This window comes from Sceloporus occidentalis, unplaced genomic scaffold (genome assembly GCF_023333645.1).
Source record: "Sceloporus occidentalis isolate IW3139 unplaced genomic scaffold, rSceOcc1.0.p SCAF_20, whole genome shotgun sequence".
Classification (NCBI taxonomy): Eukaryota; Metazoa; Chordata; class Lepidosauria; order Squamata; family Phrynosomatidae; genus Sceloporus; species Sceloporus occidentalis.
This window is the reverse complement of record NW_028317000.1, coordinates 8,375,680-8,387,947: the sequence shown is the minus strand read 5'-3', so window position 1 is coordinate 8,387,947 and position 12,268 is coordinate 8,375,680. Positions and strand designations below refer to the sequence as shown.

The following is a 12,268-nucleotide window of genomic DNA, read 5'->3' as shown; positions in this document are numbered from 1 at the left end:
AAAAAAGAACAGCACTCAGTATGGTCTGGCAGACTTTTTATCCAAGACTAAGAATAGGCACTTGTGAAATGAAACAACTGGGTCAGGCAAACGGTGGACACTAAGGAAATTTTGAACCTTCTGGGGAACATTTTAGAGACACTTTTTAGAGGACCAGTGAGGCGCAGGGGTTTGAGTGTTGGCCTGCGACTCTGGAGACTAGGATTCGAACCCTCGCTCAAGAATAAAAACCTACTGGATGTCCTTGGGCAAGTCACACTCTCTCAGCCTCAGAGGATGGCAATGGCAAACCCCCTCTGAAGAAATTTGCCAGGAAATTTGGCCTTAGGGTCACCATAAGTTGGAAACGACTTGAAAGTGCACAACAAGAACAGGAAAACGTGTTCCAAAATGCATCTGGGATGGTTTTGTTTTCTTGCACCAATCTCCATTTTTCTTCTGAGTTACTATTTGGTGTCCAAACTTAAAGATCTATACTATACATTCAGGGGATCAGCTATAGTAGAATCCCCTTCTTTCCCAACCGAAGCTTTATTGCATTGTTTACTGGAGATATTTTCTGCAACCTGATACTGAAAGTCTATGTTTCTCCAGCCCTCCTTCACCATCTTCCCAGTGCTGTTGTTGCTTAAACAAACTTTGAGGTAGACAAGAAGGAAAAGGTTGCCTTGGATGTACAAAGGCTTTGAAAAAAGAAGCAACTTTGTCTGAGATAGGGCTATACCCAGCAGCGATACCTTTATTACGCCGACCAAAAGGCTCAGAATATGTCTCACTAGACCTGGGGATGGGATAGTGGTGTGAATATTGGCCTAGGACTGGGAAACCAGGATTCAGATCCCAGTACATCCATAGGAATTCACTAGAGGCTTAGAGTAAGGCAGTGGCAAACCTCCTTTGAATAAGTCTTGCAAGGAAAACCCTCTAAGGCAGAGAAATTGGCACAAGTCTTATTTGCTGAAATATATAAAAGAATATAGATTACTTTGATATCCTTCGGGAAAGAAAACTTTAATGTATTGGACAAAGCAATAAAGAATCATGGAGAGTTAAATGGGAAATTGCACTTAAGAAAGTAGAAGAAAAAATGGGGCGTGAAGAAGGATAAAATGTAGTTATAAAAATTATAAAAACATAATTTTTACTTCTTCATACCCCATTTTTCTTCTCTTTTCTTAATCACCATTTCCCATGATTCTTTATTGCTTTGTCCAATGTATTTAAATTTTCTTTCCCAAAGAATATCTGATGATGATAGTAATAAATATTAATTAATAATTAATACTTATCCCATGTGTGCTTTTTCAGAACTAAAATCCATTGATTCAGTGGAACTTGTTCCTAGGAAAGGGAGGGAGCAAAGGGTTACAGCCAAAAATTTCTTGGGTTTACACAATGCAATTTGATTTTTAAACAAGCATTTGAGGTATGAAAATGTCTCTGGATGACATAAATACAGCATATTTCTCCCTCGCCAGTGGGTTCCAAATATTGTTACGAGTACAGATGAAAAGCCAACCACCTTTATGACAACTATATTCTTTTCTATATTTCAGCAAATAAAACTTGTGCCAGTTAGATTTCTTTGTCCATCCAAAAGCAATCCCTATGATTAATGATCTTGTGATGGTTTAATTTAAATGAAATGTCTATCCTCTAAATGTCTGTTTGTTTGGGGGGGGGGGTTTGAAGAAAAAGTATATTATGAATTACGAATCATATAGTTTGTACTATGTAAATAAATAATTTTCTACCAGCCCCACCCCTCTGCCTGAAATGACAGTTTCAGGGAGGAAGGAGGCAGGACAGACGGAGAATAGAAAGTGAAACTTATCAGAGGACCTATGTTAAAAGGGATGAATTGAGGCTGGTGCAATTCTTGCAAAGTCTTTGCATCATGGCCAATTCTTCCCTTCACCCTCCCCACCAGCTCCTGGCGTCAGTCTCCATGTGGTAGGGCTCCGCTTTCTCCTCGCAAGCCTTCCCCCTTCTCATTTAAAAGATCTTTATCTTTTAAACCAAGTTTTCCCTCTTTTGTTTTGTGCCATCAATGCAATGCCCAGTTCTTACCACCGGTGTGGGACAAGAAGAGGTAAGAGTCTCCCAGTTTCTCCTCTCCCTTTTCTCTCTTGTCTTGACCACTTGCTGAAAGTGGTCAAGCAGCCCACCTTGGCCCTCAGTTCGGGTTTGCTTCCTAAGATAATGGTGCTTGTTCTTGGTTTTTTATTTTATCTCTTGAACACAGGGAGAGGGTATTCTGTAGAGAAGACATATCTCTCTTAGGGTTTTTATTTTGGGGGGGTGGGGGGTTATTTTGTGCTATGTGGCCATGTCTTGGAGGAGTTTATTCCTGACATTTCACCAGCATCTTGATGCCAGCCACAAATGCTGGTGAAACGTCAAGAATAAACTCTTCTAGAACATGACCACACAACCCGAAAAACCCACATAAAACTATGGATGCCAGCCATGAAAGCCTTTGACTTCACATGGCCTTCAAAAAGAATATCTGGGAGGAGGGATCCTTTAGATCAGTGGTCTCTAAACTGTGCTCTTTAAGGGATTTTGGACTTCCAACTCCCAGAATCCCAGACTGTTGGCCAAATGGCTGTGGCTTGTAGGAACTGAAGTCCAACATCCCCTTAAAGGGCACAGTTTGGAGACCACTGGTTTAGATTTTGGCTTGGGGAGTTGAAGAGAGGGAACTCCCATTTTTAAAAGACACAGTGGTTAAATGCTTAGCGTACCTTGCTAATGGATTAATTGCAGTTTGTTGTGTACTTTCAAATAGTTTCTGGATTACATTACCCCTAAGAGAGTTTTCTTAGCAAGATTTGTTCAGAGAGGTTTTGCTTTTGCCTTCCTCTGAGGCTTACCCAAGGTTTTTATGACCAAGCAGGGATTTGAACCCTAGTCTCCAGAGTCCAACAATCAAGTCACTAGTTCCAATGACAATTTAGACAACAGTGAGTTGTAAAAAGCCCACATGAACTCCTATTTTTGAGTATTTGCTACAAGAGGTTACAGCTGTAATCCTGCATACACATACTTGGGAGTAAGCCCTGATAAACCCCAATGTTTGCCTCTAAATGGGGGCGAACTGTATAGTAATAGGGCAACTCTATTTCATCGAGTACAGTGACATATTGTACCAGGAAATCATCACAGCGATGTGAATTAGCATGATATCTGTATCCACTGCTTCAATATTAGGCAGGTTTACAAAAGTACTGAGCTACATACATCCTTAGCTTGTCTTAATATGTAAATTCCTTCCCTGCAGTCCCCAGTTCTTCAAGCCAAATCCAAATGTCAACAGAGCCTGATGACAAAATGTAAAGCTTTTAAAATATCACAAATGTTCTAAATTTGAAAATAAAATCTCAGGTAATTAGTCCGCAAAAATTCAGAATTTACATCTGTGTGCCCTCCTTATCCATGGATTTTTTTAATCCACCGATTCACGCATCCATGGCTTGAAAATATCCCCCCCCCCCAAAAAAAAAAAAAATTCCAAATAGCAAACCTTGATTTTCCATTTTATATAAGGGACACCATTTTGCTATGTGACTTGAGCATCCACGGATTTTGTTATCCATGTAGGGTCCTGGAACCAAACCCCAGCAGATACTAAGGGACCACTGTATGTATGTATGTGTGTGTGTGTGTGTGTGTGTGTGTATATATAGTTTTTGGTCTTCTCAGATTTGAAAATCTATTATTCAAGCCAGCAGGTGTGTATAAACTTTGTAGGAACAATTTACACAGCTTGCTCCAGTAGACAATTGTATGTTTTAGATAATGATTTACAGATAGAAAATAGACCCAAGCAGTTGCAATTTCAGATTTTAAAAAAATTCTCTTCTATTTTATGGGCTAGGATCTTACTATTTTAATATACTTTTTAAAATACACTTGTCCCTCCACATTTGCGGCTTTGATTTTTGCGGATTGGATTATTCACAGATTTTATTAATATGTTTTCTCTAGGAATATCTAGGTCCTCCAACGCAACTCTTTGATCACCTTTAACCAAAAGTTGCACTGAAGAACCTAGAGATTCCTAGAGAGACACTCGACTAGGCATTTGTAGCTCCTTCAGCGCAATTTTGTGGTCAATGTTTGGCAGATGTTGACCACAGATTCCACTGGAGGACCTAGAGATTCCCAGAGAGGTGTTCTCTCAGGTAAAAAGATAGTGTTTTTGTTATTTGCAATTTTTCAACATTCATAGGAGTCCTGTGACTCTAACCCCAGCAAATGTGGAGGGACAAGTGTATAGCCAAGGTTGTCAGGATTTGCATTGTGTGTTTCAGTCACCCTGATCTCGGCCCTGTGCCAAGGGATGTCTTGTGTGATGGCATTGTTCATAGGACACCCACTTCTATCTGAACATGCTTTACAGATGAAGACACCATTTTTGATACCAGGATCAGACCTCCATAAAGCAGGGGTTTAGACCCTGGCTCTTCTTCATCTGGTTTAGCTGTTAAGTGACTCACTTCCCTGTTCTTCACATTACTAGAGCAGAACCTCACAAAAATGAGTGTTTTCCCTGCTATAGAGAGGCCTGCAAGAAAGTTGGGTCACATTGCAGAAGGCAACATCTTAACTAATCTAGATTTGTGCTGTTAGATACAGGAAGATGTGGAGTTAACTTAATTTTAAAGAGGCAACAGACAGGTTTATGGAGCTCTAGCAAGAGCTATAGCAATGATAGCTAAACAGAACCTGTCTCTTTAGTTAGTTGTTCCCAAAGGAACAAGGTTGGGAACAACTAATGGGAAAAGACTCTGTCCTTCTCTGTGAGTTCCTAGGAACCATCTGCCTAGTCCTTGTTGGAAACTGGATGCTGAACTTTGGTGCTTTTTCTGCGCTCGATCAGCTGCCTGTTCGTTATGGTTTCTCTACACCAGTGTTTCCCAAACTTTGGTTCTCCAGCTGTTTTGGACTTCAACTCCCAGAAGTCGTAGCCAGTTGGACCAATGCTCAGGAATTTTGGTCCAAAACATCTGGATGACCAAAGTTTGGGGAAGACTGGCCTACACCATCCAGTGCTGCCCTTTAGTAATGAAGCCTAATCACTATCTGTAAGGAAGCAACCACAAAGTCAACAGGGATGCAGTGGTGTTGCTGTGGAATGGAGTGGGGCCAGTTAGGCTGAACCTTCAGGATCCTACTTGGTGTCTAACCAAGGTCTGAACTGTCTGCCTTGTTCTCTTGTTTTCTCTTTGCCAGGCCTCTGCACCACAGCCCCTGTGAGAGGGAACCACGGCTGCCTCTCGTCTGGTGTCTGTGTGGCCAGCCCTACCCTTGTGCCCCAGCAGCACGCTATGAGCAGAGGGGCCGCTCAAGGCAAAGGTTCAGATCAGGCTTCCCCCAAACCTAGCGACCACTCTAACCCAGCTTTCTTTAACAGTCCTCTTGTCCCGCAGGGAGGCGGCCTCGAGGATTTTCGCCAACAACAGATCCTCTTCCTAAAGGGACAGCTATCCAAAGCTTCGCTGCTGCCATCCCAGAGACAGGAACCCAAGGTGTACCAGGGCTACTGTCAAAGTCCCAAGACTCACTCAGGTTTCTGGTACAAGAGTGCAACCAGAAGACCTCCCTGTAACAATAGCTGGCAGGAACGGAAACAACCTTTTCATCCCTGGCCACGGGATAGTGGCCGAAACTCGAGGAGCGGAATCAGCGGGCTGGTTTCAGACATCCAGAGACTGACTCTTACTGACCAAGAGCTTGAGCAGCGTCTCTTAAAGACCTTGGGCCAGCTTACACCTGGGAAGACTGAAACAGCTCGCAGTCTTGCCCGTCAACTTGACGTCCCCAAAAAGAAAGTCAACCACCATCTGTATAAGCTTCACAAGCACGGGCAGTTGTGCAAAATAGGGGATTGTCCTCCTTTGTGGAGGTTAGCGGATGTTTTGAAGCCCCAGGAAGTATCAGAACAAGGAAACCGCTCCATCCAGAGGGACCGGGATCAATTTTCATCTTCTTGGATCAAAAGAAAAGAGGAGAACACCGTTGCTGATCCAGAGGACTGTCTTGATTCTGCCATCATGGCTGAAGTCAAGGAGAAGATCTGTGAGTTCTTGTTCAGTGTCACAGACTCCACTGCCCACAACCTGGCCAAAAACATTGGCTTGTCCAAAGCTCGGGATGTCAATGCCACCCTGGTGGCCCTGGAGAAGTTGGGAGAGGTGCGGAAGGAGAATGCTAATCCTCCCAAATGGTCCCTCACTGACAACAAACGCAAGCGGATGCAGTTCAAAGCGAAAGCCGAAGAGATCCGAGAACTTGCCCCTCCAGCCCCAGACCCCGACCCCCAGCCTCCGACTCCTTATGTAGGGCCAGAACTGCCTGTGGATGTGCCAACTCCTCCTATCGCTTCTTCACCTCCTCGCCCACCTCTTCCACTTCTAAAGGTCAAGAGGGAGGAGGAGGAAGAAGAAGAAGAGGAGGAGGAGGAGGAAGAGGAGGAGGAGAAAGCTGAAGAGGAGGAGAAATTTGAGAATGGGCAGCAGGCATCTGAGCAAATGGAACAGAGTGACATCTATCCTCCTCGCATCTATCGTCACTATCGCAAACGGCCCAGGTACCACTGGTTTCCCAACTATGACAACTTTGAGAACGGCAAGTGGGCCACAGATGACATCCCAGAGGACCTGAATGCCATCAGCAACCAGGACGAGTCCCGGTGCATCATGGAGTCCCCCCTGTCCCCTGGTTATGCAGCCCAGTTTGACACAGCCTTCCTGTGCACCCCCCTTGAAAAGCTCGCAGCCTGTCAGCAGAAGAACCCTGTCAGCGGCTTGATTGAGTACACCCAGTACACATACCAGAACTGCGAGTTTGTTTTGCTGAAGCAGAGCGGGCCATCACATGAGCCACGGTAAGAGAGCTCTCCGGGAATAGGGAGGGAGAGATGGAGCTTGTCTTGCATGGGGTTCTTGTTTCATTTCAGTTAATTCCGTTGCCAGTATCATAAGATCTGAGCAAATGTAGCAAGACAGTTTTCCTTAAAATGCTACAGGAACTTATTCAAATGCCAACACCATAATTGCCCTTCAACTTTGGAAAGTGTGGCATTTCTCAGCCACATACAGCCCAGTCCTATAGTACAAGTAAGTCCTGCTCATATTAATGGGGCTTACTCCTGAAAGGCACCAGATCCTGTCTGATCTTGGATGGGTGATTCCCAAGGAATATGAGGCACTGTAGGCTATCTCTGAGCATTTCTTGCCTAAAGCTTCTTAACCAGTAGAGATTTTCCCAGTTTTTTAAAAAGAAAATCCTTTCATAGATTGCTTAATTTGGGGATGGGTGTCCAGTTGTATTAGATTGCAGGTCCCAGCAGCCTCTTGACCAGCATAGTAAGAGGGAGGAATGTTGGAGTTAACTGATTCAAGAGTATTGGGAGCGTTTCACAATTCCTACTCTTGAGATAAAAGTAGGAAATCTCTCTTCTTGATCTTTTTTTAGTCCTTTGGTTTTCATCTATTCACAATGCAGAGATGACATGACAGCCTTTGCTAAATAATCTAATAATGTCCCACAGGCCTGCCAGGGAGTCTGTCTAAATTTAGAAGGAGCAAGAACTCATTTTCTGCCTGTGAAAGTGCCACATACATGGATAGGGCTTTAAAAATACTGATATTAATAATAATAGATTCTGTTGTTCAGGCACTTGAAGCAGTGGGAAGGGACTAAACAGTGAACAGAGAAATGTGGGCAAATATGGAGACTTTGGGGGAGAAAAGCTGCCCTTGTTCCATCAGTCTTGGAAATAGCCCTTTACCATCTCAGGAAGCATCTTCTGGTGGCTAGGCAGAAGATGCCAGAAGGGGGAAATGAATTAGTTAAGAGTAAGGAAAAAGAAGATGTCAGACCAATGGACATTTGTCCACTTCTACTTTCCAAATTTAAAAGAGATGTTTGGGCAAATTTTTTTGCATATACATGCTGTGTGGTCCTTTTTCAATAAATTTCCCCTCAGTTGCAGCTCAGTAGGGTAGAGAGTTGTTCATATACTGTATATACCCATGAATGAGTGTAGGTATTTTAGTTAAAAAACAGACACCCCCATCCCCCAAAATTGAGTCAACTAACCCATGGGTCAGTGTAAGTACTGTACTTTATAACTCTTTTTTTAAAAAAGGAGCCTGGTGAAAGGCAAGAGCATAATCTCTCCTGAAACCACAGACCCCTCTCTATTCTCTCGTCTATCCAGCCTTTACTCTGAGCACAAACATGCCTGCTGGACTTTTGTAAGCTTTTTGACATTGTTTTCCATTGTTTCAACATTTAGATCCTTTGTCACATGCCCCTAAGTTTTACCCTTGACTTATCCATGGGTCATACATAATTTGGGCCCCAAAACCTGTCCTCGACTTAGAAGTCAAATATAGAGTCAATTAGAGTCAAATGTAATAATAATAATAATAATAATAATAATAATAATAATAATTTATTTCTATTTCCCGCTTCTCCCAGTGGATCAAAGAGGGATTACAAGCATAAAACCACAATAACATCTAGATTACAATAAAATATCATCACTTAAAAATACAATTCAGGACGATAAAAACATCATCTAACATACATTATTACAGCCAAAAGTAGGATTTCCTTAGGTTCTTCATCAAAGATCGGGTGGGCATTTGCCTGTTTTTGCCTAACAACCTCTTTGACTCCATAATTCTGTGTGTTGCTGGAGAATTCTGTGCTGTCTTGCTCCTGGTACTGAGCATCTGTTGCCATGTGAGGCCAGACTGAAAGCCACCCTCCCCATCTGCCTTTTGGCACATTGCTTTGAACATTTGGGGGAAACCGGATTCTATTTTTACCTTCACGCATGGCTGCTTATTGTATCCGCTGTGTTTAATGCACAGCCACACAGACAGTGTCTCTGGCTTCTTGCCTTTCTGAGCACTAGCAGAATACCCGGTATATGCCACCTTCTGGTATGTCAGTGGACCCGCCAGACAGGAAAATTGGCCTACTTTTTCCACTGAGACCAGAAAAGAGCAAGTTCATCCCAAGCCAGAGAAAGAAGGATGCGCTCTTGAGGATTGGGAGTTTGAAGTAGTTATGACCATAGCTTTAAAGGGGACCTCCGGTCTGCTCAGCCCAGTAGCAAACCTAACCTTCATGCCTTTGTGTCCATGTCTTGTAATGCTGCTGCAACCAATTTTCAAACTGTTGAGATTCCTTGGAAGCTAAGCAGGATCTTACATTTTTATTTACTTATAGTTACATTTCTATCCTGCCTTTCCTCCAGTGAACTCAGGGCAACATTACACGACTGTCTTCACCTACCATTTTCTCCTCACAGAAGCAGGCCTGTGAGCTAGTTCAGGCTAAGAAAGAAAGAGAGGTGCCTAATCCATTTGTTGACTCAGGAGGGACTTAAATCTGGTTCTTCCATCTCCTGTCTACGCTGGTTCTTCCATTATGGGAGCCAGGCTTCCTTGGAAGACTGGTGATGTCAGGCAAACTCTTTACTATTGTAATGTATAGCTCCTGAGCATATTCTAGAAGAACAATGTTGCCTGGCTCGCAAACCACATAGAGCTTTAAAATAGGAAGAGTCATTCTTGGGCCTCCAAAAGCTATGAACTTCTCTTTCCCTCATCCTTTACCATTGGGATTGATAGGAGTGGAATTCCAAAGCATATGAAGAGCCGCCCCTGCTGCAGAGCAGAGTTTGGAAAAGTTCCTCTTTCTTTTCTTTTTTCTTTTCTTTCAGTGGGAGTTCTGGGAGGTTTAGTCCTAACAAAAGAACTTTTCCAAATTCTTTGCTGTGCACAAGGAGGCTAGCTAGTTCGAGCTGGAATAGACCTATTCCATCATGAATGATGTATTAATATGTAGATGAATCCCAATTGACTGCATTGACCTACTCTTGTTTGTTGTTGTGTTGTGTGACTTCAAGTCATTTCTTGACCCTAAGGCAAACCTGCTGTGCGGTTTTCTTGGCAAGATTTGTTCAGAAGAGGCTTGCCATTGCCTTCCCCTGAGTCTGAGAGCATGTGATTTACCCAGGGTCACCCAATGGGTTTCCTAGCCAAGGTGAGAATCATACCCTGGTATCTAGAGCCGTAGTCCAGTAATCAAACTATTATGCCACTCTGGCTCTATGGACTTACTGTACTCGGAACTAACAACAGTGTGCTTAGGCCAGAGTGCATTGGCAGCAAGCCCAATGAGAAAACAATTCCCCAGAGGTTTGCACTGTAGTAGTAGCTGCTTTCCTAATAAAATATCTTCAGTTAAGACAGAGGACTTGGAAGACAGTCGGCATGTGGAAGCGGTTGGAGTCAGACTAGTGCTAAAAAGGCTTGAGTGCAAATCCCAATTTAGCTGTGGAGCATACTATTTGACCTTGGGCCTCATTGCAACTTCTCACCCTATCCTACCTTGGAGAGTTGTTGTGAGGATAGCCCTGTTTAAATATTTGAAGGGATGTCATATTGAGGAGGGAGCAAGCTTGTTTTCTGCTGCTTCAGAGAATAGGACCCGGAGCAATGGATGCAAGCTGCAGGAAAAGAGATTCCACCTCAACATTAGGAGGAACTTCCTGACAGTAAGGGCTGTTCGACAGTGGATCGCACTCCCTCAAAGTGTAGTGGAGTCTCCTTCCTTGGAGGTCTTTAAACAGAGGCTGGATGGCCATCTGTCGGGGATGCTTTGATTGAGATTTCCTGCATGGCAGGGGGTTGGACTGGATGGCCCTTATGATCTCTTCCAACTCTATGTCCCGTTACAGACCGCCCAAAAGGGGCGGTCTTGGGCCACTGCCGGTTGCAGCGCGGAGGAGCCGCAGCAGCCAAACTGCGCGACTCCTCCGCGCTGCAAAAAAGGAGTGCAGAAATCGCACTCCTTCCGGCAACCTGGAAGAGCCGCCGCAAGTGCCAAAGCGCGCACTCACGACGGCTCTTCCGGGTTTAGACATCCGGACACTGCGCGTCTGTTACGTCAAGATGGCCGCGCCCGTCTCTATAGGGCGCCGCCATTTTGCCGTACGGAATACGCGCGAGGGGCAAGGCACGTCCGGAAGCGCCGCCCCTCGCGCGTATTCCTGGCGCAACGACGGCGCTGCTTAGGCCCGTCTGTAAGGAGCCTATGATTCTATGATAATAGAGAACAGAGAGAATCTTGTGTATTGCTTTGATTTCCATGAGAGGAAAGTTCAGCTTGAAATGTTCTGAGCAGCAGGCGCCAGCTTTCTAAACAATAACATATATTTAACCTGTGCACTTATGCTTTCTTTTTTCTTTTGCCCATTTGTACATCCTGCCTCTCAAGATTTAAGTTCCAGGCTGTGATTGATGGCCGTCGGTTCCCTCCAGCAGAAGCGGGCAGCAAAAAGTTGGCCAAGCAGGAGGCAGCTGCCAATGCCATGAAGATCCTGTTCTATGAAGTTGAGCATGAAGGTGAAGATGGTGTAGAGCCAGAAAAAACCCTCTACGAGGACAGTTCTCCCAGTGAGACAGAATTGGTGAGATGGGGCCCCATGAAGAGGGTTGGAAGGAAGGGAGTTCACTTGAGTATCAGCTATAACACTGTCTGCTTTCGAAGGACTCTTTCTGTTGCTCAGCACTTTGAAGACCTGCATGTTCATCTGCATTTAACAATTACACTTCATCCTTCTGGTCCACAACCTTAAGAATAACACTGACTAGCCAGATTCAGTTTTTCCACCCACCACAGTTCCCATCAGCTGACTTGCCAACAAATGTGGGGTTTTTTGGAGGGGGGGGGGAGTTGTGCTTCAGTGCAGTGGGTCTCATACTTTGTCCCTCCAAATGCTTCCAATTCAGCTCCTAGAAGCTCCAGCCAGCCTGGCCACTAATCAGAGATGAATGGAGTTAAAATTCAAAACATCTGGAAGACCAAAGATCCTCTCCTTCAAAGGAAGCTTATGGTCCATAGACCAGTGGGAGACTTCTACCTTGTGTTCAGAAGGACCCAGGTTCATTTCTTACCCACTACTAGTAATGTGGATTTGCCAGGAAAAGTAGAAACTTTTCTGGAAAATAATTCTGTTCTCTAAATAATATTTTCTTATTTAGCATATTCATTTAAATATTATTTTCAAAAACTTTGAAAGCTTTATATGAACATAATTTTATTGCAAAATTGTAATAAGAGGATAGTATATCCTTCCCTTATATTTAACAAAAGTGAGCACAACTGAAAGAACACAGATTTTTAAGATCACTTATCTTGATAAGCCTTGTATTAACAGTTTAATGTTTTGTCTCCT

General features: G+C 43.8%; 1 protein-coding gene across 6 annotated transcripts in view; it reads left to right on the top strand.

Moving 5' to 3' along the window:
• The window catches only part of ADAR (adenosine deaminase RNA specific), a 49,914-nt gene that overhangs the window by 14,505 nt on the left and 23,141 nt on the right, over nucleotides 1–12,268 (top strand). For 3 of the 6 annotated variants that reach the window (XM_089482793.1, XM_089482789.1, XM_089482791.1), the window contains exons 2-3: nucleotides 5,436–6,892; nucleotides 11,308–11,500. In XM_089482793.1, the coding sequence (XP_089338919.1) occupies nucleotides 6,060–6,892; nucleotides 11,308–11,500 (1,026 nt within the window). In that variant the 5' untranslated portion in view covers nucleotides 5,436–6,059. Of the gene's footprint in view, nucleotides 1–5,238; nucleotides 6,893–11,307; nucleotides 11,501–12,268 lie in introns of all 6 variants that reach the window. The other 3 variants (XM_089482790.1, XM_089482788.1, XM_089482792.1) reach the window with 2 other exon arrangements.